The sequence below is a fragment of the Bufo gargarizans genome, chromosome 10, assembly GCF_014858855.1.
Source record: "Bufo gargarizans isolate SCDJY-AF-19 chromosome 10, ASM1485885v1, whole genome shotgun sequence".
Taxonomy (NCBI): Eukaryota; Metazoa; Chordata; class Amphibia; order Anura; family Bufonidae; genus Bufo; species Bufo gargarizans.
In genome coordinates, this window is record NC_058089.1 from 122374657 (window position 1) to 122394903 (window position 20247).

At 45.1% G+C, this 20247-nt stretch overlaps 2 protein-coding genes across 9 annotated transcripts in view; one reads left to right on the forward strand and one right to left on the reverse strand.

Moving 5' to 3' along the window:
* Positions 1–11957, forward strand: part of LOC122920395 (NAD(P)H dehydrogenase [quinone] 1-like) — a 28558-nt gene extending 16601 nt beyond the window's left edge. Inside the window, exons 2-6 of the mRNA XM_044269851.1 lie at positions 4127–4291; positions 5568–5698; positions 5884–5997; positions 8000–8101; positions 11594–11957. Of these exons, the coding sequence (XP_044125786.1) occupies positions 4127–4291; positions 5568–5698; positions 5884–5997; positions 8000–8101; positions 11594–11908 (827 nt within the window). The 3' untranslated portion in view covers positions 11909–11957. The remainder of the gene's footprint in view (positions 1–4126; positions 4292–5567; positions 5699–5883; positions 5998–7999; positions 8102–11593) is intronic.
* A 4811-nt stretch (positions 11958–16768) lies between these two features.
* Positions 16769–20247, reverse strand: part of NFAT5 (nuclear factor of activated T cells 5) — a 104819-nt gene continuing 101340 nt past the window's right edge. For all 8 annotated transcript variants that reach the window (XM_044270665.1, XM_044270663.1, XM_044270664.1 and 5 more), the window contains one exon: positions 16769–19677. The gene's annotated coding sequence lies outside the window, so the exon portion shown is untranslated. The remainder of the gene's footprint in view (positions 19678–20247) is intronic.

Sequence of the window (20247 nt, forward strand, 5' to 3'; positions counted from 1 at the left end):
GCCGTGGACCGCAAATTGCAGCCCGCAATGCACGGGCAAGTTCTATTATTTTGCGGAACGGAAGCACTGAACACCTTCAGTTCCGCACCGCATCTCCGGATTTGCGGACCCATTCAAGTGAATGGGTCCGCATCCGTGATGCGGTATGCACAAGGCTGGTGACCTGTGTATTGCGAAACCTGGAAATGGCCCTCCCTCTTGTTACAAGCAGGGTCGGCGCCACCAATAAGCAAGGTACGCCACCGAGTAGAGCGCACTCTTGCTGGAGGCGCCGGCCTGCGGCGCTGCCTCCTAGCTAATTTATTCACTTCACTTGCCTCGTTGAGCGAAGTGCGGATGCGTCGTCTTCCAGCGCACCTCGTTCCACGATGCCTCTGCCAGTGCGCCTGTGCGAGATTAAGGCGCTTCTCTGCAACTACACAGAGGCAAGTGAAGTGAATACATTAGCGAGGAGGCGGCGCTGGGCGGGGAGGGGATCTGTGGGTGACATTTATGGGGGATCTGTGGTGGATGACACTGATGGGGGCTTTGTGGTGGATGACACTGATGGGGGGGGATCTGTGGTGGATGACACTTATGGGGGCTTTGTGGTGGATGACACTGATGGGGGGGGGGGGGGGGATCTGTGGTGGATGACACTTATGGGGGCTTTGTGGTGGATGACACTGATGGGGGGGGGGGGGGGGGGGGGATCTGTGGTGGATGACATGTTATGTAGCTGGAGGGAGAAAACGTGGCCTTACCACAATGAAGGGTACAGTCTGTATAAATAGGTGGCCGACAAAAAAGGGGTGGTCAAGGGGCGGCAAAATTGGCTTTTGCCTAGGGTGCCAAAAATCCTTGCACCAGTCCTTGTTACAAGGCTTGTGGGTCTTTTGTTTATATTTGTGGAGCACTTTTGTCATGGCAGCTGGCAAGGAGGAGGTCATGCATTGAACGGATTAAGGTGGTAGTCGGGGAACCATTGGAGAGATGGCGCCCCCCAACAACTAGTGGTGTAAGGGATCGGTTTACGGATGCCGGAAGTTATAATCCCCGAGTCGGTGTGTTGCGACTGGGGATGTCGGGGCAACCATGACCTCCTCTCCTGACAACCTGTCTGGGTTTAATATGTTCATGTCCAACCTTTTCCATCGTCACACGGGGTCAGGACTGGTTATCTTACAGTTGGATAGATTCTCGCCTCTGCAAAACCCTAGTCAAGAGTTTTATGCCAGAAATGTGGTGCAATTTTGGCACAAAACATCACACACCTGTCCATGCCCCAACCCCTTTTCAAGCAAGTTAGAAAAACTTCTACAAACACTCGGTGCCAATTTGCACCACTTTTTAGGGCTTATGCACACAAACGTATTTTCTTTCCGTGTGTTGTGGTGTTTTTTTTTCGGACCGTATCGGGAACCATTTTTTCAATGGGTCCACCAAAAAATAAATAAAATGAAGTTACTCCATATGTCCGCAGCATGGTTCTGTCACTGACGGAGAATATTCATGGCTCTTTTTTTCTGCAACCATACTGCCACCTGCTGGTTATTTTTGATATAGAAAGAACATTCCCGTTATAAACTGGATATAAAGCAATATACCTGCATCTATCAGGGCAAGATGGGAGTTGTAGTTATACAACATCTGGAAAGCCACAGGTTGGAGATAACTGATGTAAAGTGTCTTCTCTATGTAGATCCAATCTCCATAAATGTGAGTCGATGTGTAAATACTTTAAAGGGAACTTATCGCATTGAACACGGTGTCTGAGCTGCAGGCAGCGGGTTATAGAGCAGGAGGAGCTGAGCAGGTTGATATATAGTTTTTTGGAAAAGGAATAGATTCAGTATAACTTGCATTTTATTAATTTTATATTCCTGCTCATTCTGGGCTTTGAAGCCCCGGAGGCCCCCCTTACACCCTGCCCTCTGACTGTGTATACAGAGAGCACTGTATAGTTTATTCTATGCTATTGATTGACCATAATAGATTGTAAGAAGCAAAAATGTTTAAAAAAAAAAAGATATAATGTTCATTTGGGAGAAATCCATATATATTATGTTATGTTTTGAGAACCCGCTCGCACAGCTGCAGCAATCCAAATAAATGTGACCAGCATTCAGACCATATACTTTGACATATATGTGGCTAAACTAGTTTCAGATGCTCCAAACCATATTGCTCACCAGGTGGCATTTAACACCATTTCAGCATGTAGTTCTTATGAAATTGGGGGGTACTATATAGATAAACAATGCATTGCATAGATTGCAGACGTGTATTATATGGCTGATATGTAATAAGTGCCTAGCACTAAGCAGAATTCCCCATTATGGACTCTGTGGCCTTCTGATTCCATATAGATTTGTTATTTAGCGCCGATCCTTTAGGACTTACACATTGTAATAATATATTTTTATATGTATCTAGCTTGATTGTTTCAGTAGTTATAATCCAGCTCCTGTCGATTATTGTGTTATAGATAAATATGTGACCGAAACGTCCGGTTTAAGAATACTGTTCATACTAAAATATATATTGAGCAAACGGATGAAACTACTATACGATTTTAATGAATAAATCTCTTTTGAAATTGCAATACTGAAAACTGTGTGCCTCAACTTTACTACGTGTATATTGGCTGCTTGTAGCCCTTGGTTGGCACCACAACCTAACAAGTAGAGTGCGTTTCTCCATCTTCTCAAAATGTGTATACCGAGAGAGCGGTCACAGATTATTTATCGTTTTCATGGTGACAGGTTCCCTTTACTTATCCTGTACTGATCCTGAGTTACATCCTGTATTATACCCCAGAGCTGCACTCACTATTCTGCTGGTGCAGTCACTGTGCACATACATTACTTATCCTGTACTGATCCTGAGGTATATCCTGTATTATACTCCAGAGCTGCACTCACTATTCTGCTGGTGCAGTCACTGTGTACATACATTACTTATCCTGTACTGATCCTGAGTTACATCCTGTATTATACTGCAGAGCTGCACTCACTATTCTGCTGGTGCAGTCACTGTATACATACATTACTTATCCTGTACTGATCCTGAGTTACATCCTGTATTATACTGCAGAGCTGCACTCACTATTCTGCTGGTGCAGTCACTGTGTACATACATTACTTATCCTGTACTGATCCTGAGTTACATCCTGTATTATACTCCAGAGCTGCACTCACTATTCTGCTGGTGCAGTCACTGTGTACATTACATTACTGATCCTGAGTTACATCCTGTATTATACTCCAGAGCTGCACTCACTATTCTGCTGGTGCAGTCACTGTGTACATACATTACTTATCCTGTACTGATCCTGAGTTGCATCCTGTATTATACTCCAGAGCTGCACTCACTATTCTGCTGGTGGAGTCACTGTGTACATACATTACTGATCCTGAGTTACATCCTGTATTATACTCCAGAGCTGCACTCACTATTCTGCTGGTGCAGTCACTGTGTACATACATTACTTATCCTGTACGGATCCTGAGTTACATCCTGTATTATACTCCAGAGCTGCACTCACTATTCTGCTGGTGCAGTCACTGTGTACATACATTACATTACTTATCCTGTACTGATCCTGAGTTACATCCTGTATTATACTCCAGAGCTGCACTCACTATTCTGCTGGTGCAGTCACTGTGTACATACATTACTTATCCTGTACTGATCCTGAGTTACATCCTGTATTATACTCCAGAGCTGCACTCACTATTCTGCTGGTGGAGTCACTGTGTACATACATTACTTATCCTGTACAGATCCTGAGATACATCCTGTATTATACTCCAGAGCTGCACTCACTATTCTGCTGGTGCAGTCACTGTGTACATACATTACATTACTTATCCTGTACTGATCCTGAGTTACATCCTGTATTATACTCCAGAGCTGCACTCACTATTCTGCTGGTGCAGTCACTGTGTACATACATTACTTATCCTGTACTGATCCTGAGTTGCATCCTGTATTATACTCCAGAGCTGCACTCACTATTCTGCTGGTGCAGTCACTGTGTACATACATTACATGTACTGATCCTGCATCTATCCATTGTATTACATAGTGTATATTCCTGCGCAGTTTCTGGGGGGTTCTTAGTAAGTGTTCTGTTTGTCTCCAGGAAAGCGCGCTCTTCTGGTTCTGGCTCATCCTGAGCGGACGTCCTTTAATTATGCCATGAAGGAGGCCGCTGTAGAGGCTCTGAAGAGGAATGGATGGCACGTCACAGAGTCCGATCTATACGCCATGAAATTTTGCCCCCTGGTGTCCAGAGATGATATTACAGGTAATGCACCCTCTATAGCAGGGGTGCACAACCTGCGGCCCGAGGGCCACATGCGGCCCTTGATACTATTCTGTGCGGCCCCCAACCATCTGGTAACAGACATGTATGCCTATGTCTTGTGGCTGCTCACATGCATTTTTTATGTATTTCTCCCATTAGATGGGAGTCCTAGAAGTGTAACTAGACATTAATGGTATATAATGTGTGTTCAACATGCCATAAGTACAATATTTCAGTTAATACACCTTTAAATTTTAATTGCGGCCCTCGTCATTGGTTCAGTCTGGCAATGTGGCCCCCAACCAGGAAACGTTGTGCACCCCTGCTCTATAGAGACCTAGTACCATCATACACACATTCTGCACCGGAGGAGCAGCAGCAGCATGTCCTGAAAACGGCGTGATTTACACCACGCGAGTGCCTATTGTAAAACACTACAGTGCCACAACACTGCGTGTGATAGACGGTCACTTCTTCTGACGTGTCTTTCAGCAAATACTTGCGTTCCCCATGACATAACAGTTTTGGAGCATCTCTTGTTAAAACCGTGCGTTGTGCTCCTGTTATTCCTCCTGGAAATATGACTATATGATGACTGGGAGTTACCATTTACCTTGGGAGTCTCTCATGACGTGGTCCAATCACTGCAGACTGGAGGGACACGCCCTACTGACAAGGGGAATAGTAACTCCCAGATGTGTTCCCAAGAGGAATAACAGAGGACAGGCACAACACAGAATTTACAAGAACGGATGTGTCAGGGATTAGCCGCCATCTATTACGGGATTCGCACAGTAAATGTTTCCATTCCATGCAGCCGAAATCAGAGACTGACCCTTGGCTTTCTGCTGCCGCTGCAGGCCGGCACGTGCGTTAGGTATAGCTTTGTTTGCACTGTGCCTATCGCATAGTTCCCATGCACTTGAATAGCCGCCGTGCAGTGGCGTAACTAGAAATTACTGGGCCCCACAACAAATTTTTTAACTTTTTCGCAACCCCCTCCTCCTGTGCAACCTCCACTACTGTGACTAGTCAAGATGGCTCTCAGACGAGGCCCGGCAGCCGCACCATCTGTTTACTACATGGTCACTGCTTATAATGTCCTTGTATAATACTGTTGAGGGGGCCCTGATAAAATATTTTAGTGCTCCTCCTGGGCGGGCCCCTTCCGAGTTCAGGCCCCAAAGCAGCTGCTTCCCCCGTAGCTGCGCCCCTGCCGCCGTGTATTACTAAGTTTCCCTGTAGCGACTGTTCACACCCTATATACTGCCTGCAGAAAAAGTTCAGGATCCTGAAAACTTCAAGTATGGTCCAGAATCGATGAACGCCTGGAAGGAGGGGCGGCTCAGCCAAGACATTGTGACGGAGCAGAAGAAGCTGGAAGCTGCGGACCTGGTGATATTCCAGGTACAAACAGTATAAGAACTGCCCAGAGCAATGTCCGGAGTCCACCCCTATTATCGTATCCCCTTTGGATGATAGAATCCGGAACCTGATTTGGTTGCACTATTTTTATTTTTATTTATTTTTTTTTTGCACCAGTTTTGATACATTTCCTGCAATGAGTGTTTGTTTTTCTTTCCGTTTGACAGTTCCCAATGTTCTGGTTCGGACTCCCCGCCATGCTGAAGGGCTGGTTTGATCGAGTTTTAACCCAGGGATTTGCTTACAACATGTCCTCCATGTTCGATACCGGACCATTCAAGGTAAGATTATCAATAAGTGACACTTCAGTCTCTGACATTTACAGAGGACGCGGCAGCTGCAGAGAGAGCAGAGCCTCTAGGTGTAATGGTAACGCCCCCGTTGCTCCTAGAGGCTCATTTGCATATATTAAAACACAATTCTTCTCAGCCATTCGGACACATATGAACATGGGACCAACACAGATGCCTTCAGCTGCCGAGCGCACATGGAACAGGTCAGCCAGTGTCATAGGGACAAAACTGCTGACAGATGCCCTTTAAATTGTGTAGCAGCCTCTTCTGCTGCACCATCCCCCCCCCCCCCCCCCCCCCAGTGTTTCTGCAGCTCATGTAGACGCTGGATCCCCTGAAATGTCCGATAGGGAAATGTTTTGGCTGCTTCTGAGCATTCTTCTTATTTAGGGAATTTGCCACCTCGTTGGCGCCCCCTAGACAGGCCCATGGCCATAGGCAAGCGCCAATGCCACTTAGTTTTGGGCCCCATAGCTGAAGCCATGATTCCCGGCGAGGATGAGGAGCGTAACAAAGGGTGACCCTGGGTGCCCTATAGAGGGAATTACTGGGGATTACTATTGGGACATTAAAGGGGTTTCCAAGATTTTGATACTGATGACCTACCCTCAGGATAGGTCATCAGTATCTGATTGTGGGGGCACCCCCGTCGATCCGCTGCTGTTAGTGCTGCAGCTTTCCAAGCACAGCGCCGTACATTGTATAGCGGCTATGCTTGGTATAGTTCTCAGCCCCATTGAAGCGGGGGTCCCAAGTTTCGGACTCCCATCGATCAGATACTGACCACCTATCCTGAGTATAGGTCATCAGTTTTAAAATCTCGGAAAACCACTTTAATACTGGGGGTGGTACTGTAGCGGCAATATTATTGGTGGAGGAACTATTGGGGGCATTATTACTACTGGGGGCACTCTGCTTGTCAAATTTTTATAGTGCTAATATTTTCAGGGGAACTGTCTGTATAGCGCTCTTTCTGCGGTATAGTATTGGGGAGCACAGCGGGAACAATATAGGGGTGGCAGCAGGATGGTGAGTTTGAGAAGGTGATGATGGAGAAATGAGGAATCTGTGGCAAACTCTGCAGAGACGAGCTGTAACTGAGATAATTGTCATGGCGGTTTGGGTTGAAAGGAGAAGATAAAGTCTACATCAGAGGAGACCTCACTGGGTGTAATAGGCATTTGGTGCTGTATTCTCCTGTATGTTTGATGCTGAAGGCAGCCTGGCTTGGTGCTATGGTCTCCGCTGCCGATGAGGACGGAGCATGCAGAATGTTCACACCACGTTATATAGAGATATAAAGCCCATCTCTCGCAACAACGGGCGCTGGTCATCAGAGGAGCTGCTTCTGAGGCGGTATTCTGTGGTTGTTGGTTCTGCTGGGGAAATATTTCATGCTGCCCTATGGCGTAGCTAGCCCCACTGCCTGATGTCAGTTTACACCTGTCTACAACATGGGGCCTCTTATTTATTTTCCAGGGCCACTATGTAGCAGAGTTTACCTCAATGACATCAGTGGGTGCCACTTAAAATTTAAAGCGTGCACTATATCCAAATCAAGGCACCTCGCAGCGAAATTGGCCACCACCACACCTCTACCCCTCTCGGCACTTTTGTGGCCAATGAGGTCAAGGGTCATCTCTATTTGCATACAGCGTCTGCAATGCACACACCTGTATCTAATGCATTCCTCATTCGCTTCAAAGGGTCCTTTTTTACATGGACTGATGATCAAAACCAGACGCTCCAGAGACGCTGGTGGCCTTTATATGGTTAATCACCCCCGCTATATGGGGACAAGCATTCATTCAGGGGAGCACCGTGATCAGAGGGGGGCTTGGCGGTCAGACACATCTCCTGTCCTGTGGAGTAGGGATTTTTAAACCTTGGCAGAACCCTTTTAAATTTTCCAAATGTGTTGCTGGATGTCCGGAAGGTGAATCCATATTTTAATAAGACAATTATTCTGAAATCTTCCTTCTTTTCACAGAATAAAAAGGCAGTTCTGTCCTTCACCACTGGGGGGCTGGAATCCATGTACAGCCCAGTAGGGATCAATGGCGATATGAATGTCCTGCTGTGGCCAGCGCAGGTAACATGGCTGCTAATTCTGTACTAATAATAAGGGCAATGGATGTACGGGCGCCAGGCAAGAGAAACGCGGTCATGCCCAGGCGGCCTGTAATGCAGTTAGGCTGCATTTAAAGAGCCTGTCGCAGCATGATCAATGTAATTAAACCAGGGATACTGCCTCGTAGGGTTGATCATGCTGATTAAAATGATGCATTTCTTTTCTCTGTATGATAAACGGCTGCAGAGATATAGGTTTGTATTCATATGTGAAAATAAGCAAGTTGGAGCACCAGGTGACGGGGCCGAATCCGTGGAGCACTGCTTACCCCTGTGCTCTGCACACTCCCTCCTCCCTTTGATTGACAGGGCTAGAGATCACCATGCTGAGGGCAGAGCTGTGTCCTAGCATGTACACATACATTACTTACTATAGCCTTACTATAATGAGAAGGGTGGATTTCTATGCTTAAAAAGCTAATATACATTTATTACTCCTTTATTCACAAGCACAATATATGATGATAAAGAAACCACAAATATGTGTTAGCTTTCTAAGTATAGAACAAAAAAAACAGTTCTCTATGTGGTAAGGCTTTAGCTTGGTAGTAAGTGATCAGATATCCTAAGTTCAGATGCCAGCATACATGGTATACATAGTTTATAAGGCTGAAAAGCCCTCTGTCCACCCAGTTCGGCTTGTCATCCTGCAATTTGATCCAGAGGAAGGTTAAAAAAAAACAAAAAACAAACAAAAAAAAAACTGAGGTAGAAGCCAATTTTCCTCACTTTAGGGGAAAATATTCCTTCCCGAGATCAACGACCCCTCTAGTAGCTATAACCTGTAATAATATTACACTCCAGAATACATCCAGGCCCCTCCTGAACTCTTATAGTGAACTCACAATCACCACCTCCTCAGGCAGAGAGCTCCATAGTCTCACTGCTCTTACCGTAAAGAATCCTCTTCTATATTTGTGTATAAACCTTCTTACCTCCAGACGCAGAGGATGTCCCCTCGTCACAGTCCTGGGGATAAATAGATGATGGGAGTGATCTCTGTACTGACCCCTGATATATTTATACATAGTTATTAGATCTCCTCTCAGTCGTCTTTTTTCTAAAGTGAATAACCCTAATTTTGATAATCTTTCAGGGTCCTGTAGTCCCCCCCCCCCCCCATTCCAGTTATTATTTTAGTTGCCCTCCTCTGGACCTTCTCCAACTCTGTCTGCCTTGTTCACAGGAGCCCAAAACTGTACACAGTCCTCCATGTGTGGTCTGACTAGTGATGTGTAAAGTGGCAGGACTATGTTCTCATTTATATTTATTTTTTTCTCTTATACTTGTTATTATTTTCCTCTCATTTAGGCTACATTCACCTTCAGTATTTTTCTATAATCCGAATTTCGGTCCGTTTTTTGCGGATCCGTTGTTCCTGAAAATGTTTCCGTATGTCATCCGTTTTTTGCGGATCCGCAAAAAACTGAAACATGTATACATTTCAATAATCAAATAAAGTTGTTTGGATTTCTTTGAAAAAAAAATAAAAAATAAAAATTTGCTATGTGTTTCCAGGAACGGATTCCGCAAAAAACGGAAGACATACGGAATGACATCCGAATGTCTTCCGTTTTTTGCGGAACCATTGACTTTGCATTGTACCAGGATCCGATTTTTCAGGAACATAATAGGACATGTTTTATATTTAAACGGACATGCGGAACGGAACAACGGAAACTGACAGCACACATTGTGCTGTCCGATTTTTTTTTTTTTTTTTTTTTTTTTTTTTTTTTTTTTTTTTTCCAGGACCCATTGAAAATGAATGGGTCCTGATCTGTTCCGCAAAAAACGGAACAGATCAGGAAAGAAAAAAACGGACGTGTGAATGGACCCTTAACCCATATTAAAAGGCCTTACTATATTAAAACTGAACACACATTACTCGTTTACTCACAGGCACAATACGTGATTATAAAGGAACCAGTAATATGTATTAGCTTTTAAAGTATAAAAACATTATTCTCAATATGATAAAGCTATAGCCTTTTATTATAGGTTAATGGAGTGAATTAGAGAGAAAAATATCAAAGACAAAAGTCTGTCCCAAGATTCAAGCCTAGGACATCTACATTCAAAGCCTTATCATATTGAAAACTATGCTTAGAAAGCTAATACATATTACTGGCGTCTCAATAATTATATATTGTGTTTGTGAATAAACCCATACCTCCAAACCATCCCAGGTCCGGCGGGACAGTCCCAGATTTCGGTGGCTGCCCACAGTCCCAGAATATCTGAAGTATGTCCCACTCTCAGCTGTCTCTGTCCATAGGACACAGTGACATTTGCCTGTAATGGTGAAGCAGGGAGCTCATCTACTGGCGCTCCCCAGGAGGCATTATATGCTGTCACACATCGTGGTGCTGGCAGACCCGGAATCATCCTGTCCTCCTCATACACAGCCCAGCAGCGCAATTTGTGACAGTATCCTGACTGCTGCTGGGGAAGGGGCGCAGGGTAAGCTGTGATGATCATCGGAGGAACTAGGTAAGTATTTACTATTTGTTTTTCTTCCTGTGAAGGCGGCACATGTGGGCACTGTTACAGTGAAGGGGGCACAATGTGGGCATAACTACTGTGCGGTGACACAAAGAGGAAATAATTACTATGTGGGGGCATTGGGGGACTGGGTGTGTATACTTATGTTTTGGGTGGAGTTAAGAGGTGTGGTTTAACATGAGCAATTTTACCATGACATATTGTCCCTCTTTCTGCTTTTCAAAAATTGGGAGGTATGATAAACCAGTAATATGTATATTAGCTTGCTAAGTATAAAAATCCACACTTCTCATTACAGTATGGCTACAGTAATAGGTGTAGATGCTAGGACCCTCAGCAGGTCTTTCCCTGTCAATCAAGAGCACAGGGGGGTGTTACAAATCAGTGCTCCAAGGATTCAGCCCGGCTCCTGGTGCTCCAACTTGCTCATTTGCATTTCAGTAAAAATGCAAATGTTTATTAAAGCATTATATTTCTTTTGTCTGTACATCAATCAGCATGATGAGCCCTACCAGGCAGTATACTGTGTATAGCCTCTCGTGCAAGGACCTGGTCCAGTCCATAAACAATCCACGAAGAAAAGGAAAAGATGTCCAGCACTGAGATGAAAAATACATCTCCACATAGATCAAAACGCGTTGGTGCATTACTGCTTTCTAACAAATCTTAGTCTTACATGAAGCTAAATAAAGACTGAAGATGTTCTTTTCGTGTTAGCGCTGGACCTCTTTTCCCTTTTCCCGCCAGGCAGTATGCTGGTGACAGAGCCTCTTTAATATGGCTACAGGTGGAGGACGATCTCATGATATTCTCCATGGTTCTCTGTTACCAGCCATTTTAAATTCCCATTAAAATCTGTAAAGATGATGGATACGAGGCACAGTCTATGGAAAAGGGTGGCGCTGTTTCTCCTACAACCCATTCGGCTTCTTTGTGTTCTTTCCCGCAGAGAGGAATCTTGAACTTTTGCGGCTTCCAAGTGCTGGAGCCTCAGATCAATTACAGCATTGCCCACGCTCCTCCGGAGAAACGCTCCCTCATCCTGAAGGCATGGCAAGCTCGCCTGGACAAGATCTGGGAAGAAAAATGCATCAACTTTGCAGCCAATGAGGATTTCGATATGTCCTTCGCAGGGGGGTTTGTGCTGAAAAAGGAAGTGCTGGAGAAGAAGGCCAAGAATAAATACGGGCTGACCGTGGGCCAACATGAGGGTAAGGCCTTACCTCCCGATAGTCAAGTGAAGGCGAGCTGCACCAGGCTCTGAGCACCACCGGCCGCTCCGTCATATCCAATAAAACCACCTTTCATTTTAAGTGCTTTGCCTCCATTTACTTTACATGCCCTCAACCCACTAGATGCCGTATTGTCCCGAGTCTGGAAATCTGCACATATTCTGATAGTCCGTGTTGCATGATGGGTAACAATGGTGGTCAAGTGAAAAGCTTAAACCGCTTGTGTACGGTTCTTTAAGCAGTTAACACTTTCCACTATTCAGCGAATTCTTGGAGAAGGGAGGATGTGAGGTGGGGCTGGCATTCAGCTGAAAAGGACCTTGGCAAAGAGCTGTCACTTGTCATCGCTGCTGAACATTTAGAGTGAAGCAGATTGTTGGTGTGCAACTGATGAGCAGAATGTCATAATGCTCCTCCTACATGTCCTTTTCAGCTGGATGCCAGGCATGTACAAGCCACCCAACCAAACTTCTGTACTAGGAGCGGAGTTGGAGGAGTTCTTAGTATAAACTGGTTGAATTCTTTACCCATCATGGAGTCGGCAGCCTCTGGTACTCCAGCAATTCCCAGTATGCTCCATTCCTTATTATGGAAGTCCTGAAAACAGCAAATGTATATGCTGGGATTTGTAGTTTCCCAACAGCTGGAGTGCCAGAAGTTGCAGAATCCTGATGAATTTAGAACCTTTTTTTTTTTTTCCTGCCTGTGACACAATAGGGAAACCATTGTTTTTGTAGATGCTTAACCCTTTCTACCCCAGGCCAGTTTTTACCTTCCTGCCCGGGGCATTTTTTGCAAACCTCACTTTGTGGTAATAACTTTGGAACACTTTTACTTATCCACGCCATTCTGAGATGGTTTTCTCGTGACACATTGTACTTCGCGACATTCATAAATTTGAGCCAATATATTTTTCCTTTATTTATAAAATAAAATCCCAAATTTACCAAAAACTTGGAAATATACACCATTTTCTAAATTTGACTTTCTCTACTTTTAAGACAGATAGTAATACCTCATAAAGTAGTTATCAGTCATCATTCCCCATATGTCTTTATGTTGGCATCATTTTGTAAATGTCATTTTATATTACTCTGATTCTGCAGTTTACAGAAATACCCCATATATGGTAGTAAACTGCTGCCTGGGCACGTGACAGGGGTCAGAAGGAAAGGAGCGCCGAATGGTTTTTGGAGGCAGATTTTGGTAGAATGGTTTTTGTGCACTATTTTGTATTTGAAGAGACCCTGATGGTACCCCTACAGTGAAAACCCTTAAAAAGTGACCCCATTTTGGAAAGTACACCCTTCAAAGAATATATTAAGGGGGGTACTGAGCACTTTGACCCCATAAGCGTTTTACAGAGGGGTAACAAGGGGTAACAAGAGAAAAAGCACCCAAAATTTGTTACCTATTTTCTCCTGAATACGGCAACACCCCATGTGTGGTGGTATGTGCTGGGGGGGAGGGCACATGGCGGGATTCAGAACGGAAGGAGCACTATACGTCTGTTGCAGCACAGATTTTGATGGATTGGTTTATGGGCTTTTTTTTTTTTTTTTTTATACTGCACTTACCCATACCTAATATGTATACTTCTTTTTCATATTATTTTTTTTACTTTTTTTTATTATGCAAAACTTTTTTTTTTTTTCCCCCACAACTTTTTGGGATCTTATCCCTTGTATAACGCATTACAATACATCTGGATTGGCTGTAAGTATATTACCAATGTAATACAGTTACAGCTTCCTGCCTGTGAGATCCAGGGGGCTGGATCTCACAGGCTAACAGGGAAGGCAGCCACGATGCCTAAGTAAGTCATTGGGCTGCCGTCCCAACCATCGGGTTCCCGTCACAGTAGCGCGGGGACCCGATGGGGACGGGGAGGGAGCTTCCTCTCCCTGCACATGCCGCGGTCAGCGCTGACCTGTGATTTTTCACCGATGCTGGCGCATACAGCAGGGGTCCTGCTAACGGGAACAGCCGGTCCCCTGCAGCTGATTGGGCGGGCACAGCTCCTGTACCTGTCCAATCAGCGTTCCGCAGTCACTTCCCGCAGCGCCGTACTGGTCGGGAAGGGCTTTTCTGGGATTTTAATATTGACAACCTATCCTCAGGGAAGCGCATCAATATCAGATCTGAGGGGGTCTGATACCCGGCACTCCCACTGATCAGCTGGATGAAGGGAATGCCATGCTCCACGTAAGCGCAGCCTTCACTTCATTGATTACCTGCTCGCCGCCAACATCGCAGCGTTGAGCGGTGTAATTACACCTAAGCCGTCCCATTCATTTCTATGGACGCCTCGTTTATATTCAAGTGTATACTACAGAGCCGTGCCATAGACGTGAATGGGGCGGCTTGTAGTTCCACCTGCTCACACTGAGCACAGCCTTCCCTTCAACCAGCTGATCCGTCCGACACCCCGCCGATCTGATATTGATGACCTATCCTGAGTATAGGTCCTCAATATTAAAATCGCAGAAAACCCCTTTTAAAGGGGACCTGTCACCTCTCCTGACAGGTCTGTTTTACTAACCACTTGCTAACTGTATTCTGGGCTGATTCTCCGATATTCCTGCTAGTTTATAAGTAAAGGTCCATCTGGGTGTTACCAGTTTAGTGAAGGGGGTGTCTGTCCCTGCAGCCTCATACTGGCAGCACTAATTGGACAGTGTCAGACTTTGAAGAGACACCCTCCTGTTGGTAACACCCAATTATACTTTTTGTTCATAAACTTCTAGCAGGAATAGTAGAGGCATGGCATAAGTCATAATTAGAAATGTTCCAGAATTGGCATTTAATATGAAATTCGATTACTTACTAAAACAGCGACGTCAGGAGAGGTGACAGGTCCTATTTTAGTGATGCCATCCTAATGAAACGTTCGCACCTGCCACTGTGGTATGTCTGTAGTGAATGGGATTTGTTAAAATTGCATTCCCACAACGCTGCTGCCTCACGGCTCTGGGTTTAGCAAGCTGCTCTCATTCCGGTGGCTCAGTGGTTAGCACCGGTGCCTCGCAGCGCTGGGGTCCCGGGTTTGAATCTGACATCTGCATGGAGTTTGCCTGTTCTCCCCGTGTATATAGATTTCCTTACATACTCCAAAAATATACAGATCGCCCCAACTGCACAGCCATCCCTGTGAGGGAAGCGCATTACACATGTTTTTATAGTTTGTCATTTATAGATGAAAGTAACTTTGCTGCAGGAAAAAAAAAAAAAAAAACTGACTCCACCTAGTGGAGTTTGTGTGTATTGCAATATTCCCCCAATGTCAAATCCACCATATACATTGATTTGCTGTGATTTTAAAATCTGCATCGCAGGTCAATTTACACTATGGATTTTATTTTTTACAGATGCGATTTAAAATGTCATCCACTGTTGCTGGACGAACATTTGCTGCACTCCTATCTGCAGTGTATACGTCCCCCCGAGAACATGCCTTTTTGAAAGGAGTTTTCCAAGACTTTGATACTGATGACCTATCCTCATCGTTGGGGGTCTGACACGCAGGACCCCCGCTGATCAGCTGTTTGAGAATGCATCGGCGCTCCTGTTAGCGCTGCGCCCTTCTCGCAGCTCACTAAGCACAGCGCCGTACATTGTATTACAGTTGTGCTCGTTATCCCAGCTCAGTCCCATTCAATTCAATAGGGCTGAGCTGTGCCTAGACCAAGGATGCTCAACCTGCAGCCATCCAGCTTTTGCAAAACTACAACTCCCAGCATGCCCTAATAGCTGTAGGCTGCCCAAATATGCTGGGAGTTGTAGTTTTGAAACAACGTGAGCATCCCTAGCCTAGATTAAGCTGCAAGAAGGGCACGGTGCCTTCTCAAACAGCTGATCGGCGGGGGCGTCGGACCCTCACTGATCAGATAATGATAACCTATGCAGAGGACAGGTCATCAGTATAAGGGCTGATGCACACGGCCATTGCCTAGCCGTTCCGTGCATTGGGGGACATCCATGCGGTTTCAGCAGATGGATGCAGACCCATTCAACTCCGTAGTGCCTCCGTTCCGCACTGCGGGCTGCAAAAAGGCCCTGGCTTGGAAACTGCCGTCTGCATGAGCCCTAAGTCTTAGAAAATCCTTTAAGAATTCCCAGCAAACAGAAGTCCTTGAGTCCCTTTTCCATCAAGTGTTAAACATGCTCCAGATTGGTTTGTAGTTATACCTCCGTGCAGCGAGTGACACCCGTTTATTGGCGGCATTACAGCTTCTCCAAAGGTTGTTGCTCTACTTTCTTACAGGATCAGAAAACCATAGCCGATTCCTTCCAAAAACAGCGCCATGCTTCTCCACAGGTTGTTTGTGGCATTGCAGCCCCATCCTATTCTCTTTAATGAAGCGGAGCTGCAGTACCAGGCACGAGTGTGGCGCTGGTTTTTGGAAGAATGCAGGGATGTTATTCCACTAACTTTTTAGAGGGTTTGACCCCTTTCTACTACTGACCAACGTAGCCTTTGTTGATATTCCGTTTGATAGATTTCATAGGACATGTCCCCTTGATAGGCAAACCTTCGGTGCTGTCCTGTCCCTAAGATGGCTGCTGATGGACACGACTCGGCCTCCTCCTGAGGAGACTGAGCGATATGTCTGGTCACATGACTACATCTGCAGCCATCCTATGGACAGGACCTCCGCATTGACGGCACAAAACTCGGCCCACCAGGGGGCGTACCTTACAAAATATGGTTACACTAGTAAGCGCCATATAGCCATTGAACAGTAGCCAACCCCTTTAAGAGAACAGAAAATCTGCATTGGCGACAGCAATATAAGGAGAGACATTAGGTAGGGATGCCATTCTGGGAAAGCTGGGTGACAACGCCCAAAAGTACAATACAAAAGCTGAAGAGGAATCAAAAGCAATGAACGCAGACTGAAAACTTTCATTTTATTGATTTGAGCTGTTTACAGAAATATAATTGCAAAGAGTATACAAATGTTCTGATAGAAGCAAAATATCCTTTCTTTAATATTTAACACGTTATTACAAGATTGCTAAAAACAATAAAAATACCTCTGCCCCTCGACAGAACAAACTGTGTGTAGCTGGTATAAAATAAACTGCTGCTGGTCTCCCCGGAGCCATGCCCTGCACCGCTCATGGGAGGAGGATGGAGAGGCTCAGCAGGTCTGCCTGGTGCCCCCTACGCCACTGACTTACAGGCCGACCCCCCCCCCCCCACTTTGCAATTACACATTAAAAAACAAGACCATGGGGCGGTCAGCAGCCATGAACCTGGAACCATCACAAGCTTACGTCATGTTGTACACGGGAGCATGCGATGGGGGGGGGGGGGTCTGCATGTACATCATATAGAACAGTGTACCTCTTCATAAGTAGGTGACATCCAGGAAGGAAGGGGTTCATCCTCCATCCAGATGACAGAGCATTTCTTCTTCTGCGGTCAGTCAGTATAATAAGTTAGTGTCCTATCCGTCTCCGCTTATTGTTTGAGGCATTTACGAAGATGGACACAAAGTGTAAGCCGTCTGGTAATGGCTTTTAGACTGTCAGTGAAGTTTCTGACCCATGACGTACTTGGCTGTGGTCTATGGCGGTAGAAATCTTGGGCTGAGTGTGGGGACGAGGTTGTCAGACCAGAATACTCCTGCATACCTTGCTGGAAGCTGGAGTCCGACAACCTCACGTTCCCACATCCAAACTGCATGTGCACCTGATCGCACCCCACAAGGACCCCAGGTAAGTTACAGTTTCAGTAATACCTAAAACTTTAATACAGTTCAGGGGTCACTAACCTCCTGCAGTTGTAAAACTAGCTGATCGGCGGGGGTCCGACGTCCTGCACTCCCACCGATCAGCTGTTTGAGTGCAGCACCAGCGCTGCTCCCATTAAGTCAGTTCATTTTAAAGGTAAGTAAGGAGGGGGGGGGTCCTGTTTTTATACAGCCACCTCGCTCAATGCCAGTTTGTTTTTTTGGACCCCATGGAGAATTACAGGTTTGAAAGCAAATGAGCTTCCAGCAGCAAATCACGGGGTTCACTTATATGGCGGTATATGGACATGAAAGCCTTGTCGTTATGCACCGATAGGTGGCGCTAGAGAGTTTCTTCCTTCTGGAGAAGCAATGACTGAGCCTGCAAAACATGGAGACAATAACTTGCCCATAATGGTCATCGTGTATAGGAAGGGCCAAATACAGATAATGAATCACAGGCTAGTCTCACCCCTTTATCCACAGGACAGGTTTTTTATTTATTTAATCCACTTGAATGCTTCATTATTAGTAGAAAACTATGACTGGGGCACAGTCCATTTTTCGCCAGTCTTTGTTTCCCTTTGCGAGGCCGGAGCATTAGTCTAATTCATGACGAGGCATAAATGAGTAAGTCCGTGCGCCTTGCAGGAAACCTACGCCGACTTGATTCATGGCAAGGCGATGAATGAAGTCCGGCACTGCAGGCTCCTGGCCGTGGGGTGTCAGGATGCATAAAACCGTACGCAAAGGGATTTCTGGAGCTAAAGGCCCAAACCGAAATAAAAACACCAGACCAAATCGCCTCTCCATACACCCCTGTCCACCATTCCATATACAGCAGCATTTCCAGTTCTTCCCATCCCCTATCCCAAAAAGGAGCTACAGAGACAAAGACGGACAAAATCTGCCACAAATGTGTGCAAAAAAAAAAAATCTTATGTATTGTATTTATATAGAAACCTTTCATTTTTATATACTATTATTATATATACTTCTGCTAACGCACTTGGTCCAGTACATGTAGCAAAGACCTAAATACAAAATTGAGCTTTAAACAAACAAACAAAAAAATCCCAAAAATTAAAAAACACGTTAGATAAAAACCAACAATTAAAAACCTTAGTCAGAAAAAAAATAATTATAATAATTAAATGGCCGGTGATGGGCCTCATTCTGGGGAAAAAAAAAAAAAGTTCCCTTCATATCGGTAATAATCCTGCGCTACTGAAACTGTTAAAATCCAGAGACTGGATGCTTTTTAGCGCGTCAAGCTTCGGTATCCCATGATGCTCTGCAAAGCCTGCGCTGCCAAAAAGTGTCCAATTGCAGATGCTATGTCTCCGTGAAGATGACATAATGCACAAAGAAAGAACACAGGAGGAAAACGGGCGACTAGAAACAGATCAGGTACTAAAATATATCTACATGGCTCAATAAAGTTAAAGTCGCTGCCTCTGCTGGCCACTAGGGGGCAGCAGAAAACAGGTTTAAGTGCAGCATTACTTGCCTAACATGTCTTGGCCCTCATCCAGCTGCTGTAGGGGCCCCGCTGATGGGGCCACGGTAGCACCTGCATACTACATCCAGGTCCGCCCTGCAAAGAGCTGTACCTCCGCCACCTCACTTGCTAGCACAGACCGCTCTGTAATAAGACCGTTATATGCATTAAGCGTACACTATCACAGCTTCTTGGGAGGGAGATTAAAGTGATTTCTTCAAGGAGAAAAATAGAGGAAGAAAAATATATATATATTCTGTACATATTTATATATACATACATACACGCCTACATAAAACACACGGACAAAAAAATGAAATAAGAGGTAAACATTACAATCACTGAAGAAAGCCCTGACGGCTGAGCGCCCCCTGCAGGGTCTCAGGGGTTACGGCTTTCTGGAGTATGACGTTATATTAGCTTTGTAGTCTTGGTCGCTAAATACTGAACAAAGACCAAGAGGAGTCTGGAGGAAAACAACACTAGAAACCGATTCTACTTGGACTGTGACCGATAAACAGAAGAATCCAGTTTATTATCACGGCAGCTGCTCCGGCTCCACCTGAAAGGGTAAAACATAGAAGAAGGGTACAAAATTTAGAGGGAATGTCTGACTTTCTCAGTATATGCCATTATGGCTCATGCAAACGACCATATGTAATTTGCAGTCCACAAAAAACGGATCCGCAAAAAATACGGATGACATCCATGTGCATTCCGTATTTTGCGGAACGGAACAGCCCTAACTGTGTAATCCATGGCGGTCTAACCAAGAAGATCCCCGGCAATCAGGGCCAAGGTGCAATACCAGACACCACCTGTAAGACAGCGGCGTCAAAGCAAGTGCCATGACCATACATTGATGGCAACTACTGCACGTGGTTGGGCACTGGGTGCAGAAAAAATAAAATAAATAAAAATTGACAAATATATGATTTCACTACTAAATATTATTTTCTTAGTGAATTATTAAACACTGTATTTATTTGCAAATTCATATACTGTATTTTCCGCATTATAAGATGGCAGTGCGTTTTATAAAGCGAATACTAGAGAGCGCTTTTTATTATGAAAGCCCTCACCAGTATCCAGGAGGTGCGGGGAGCACTCAGTGAAGCACGGTACTCACCAC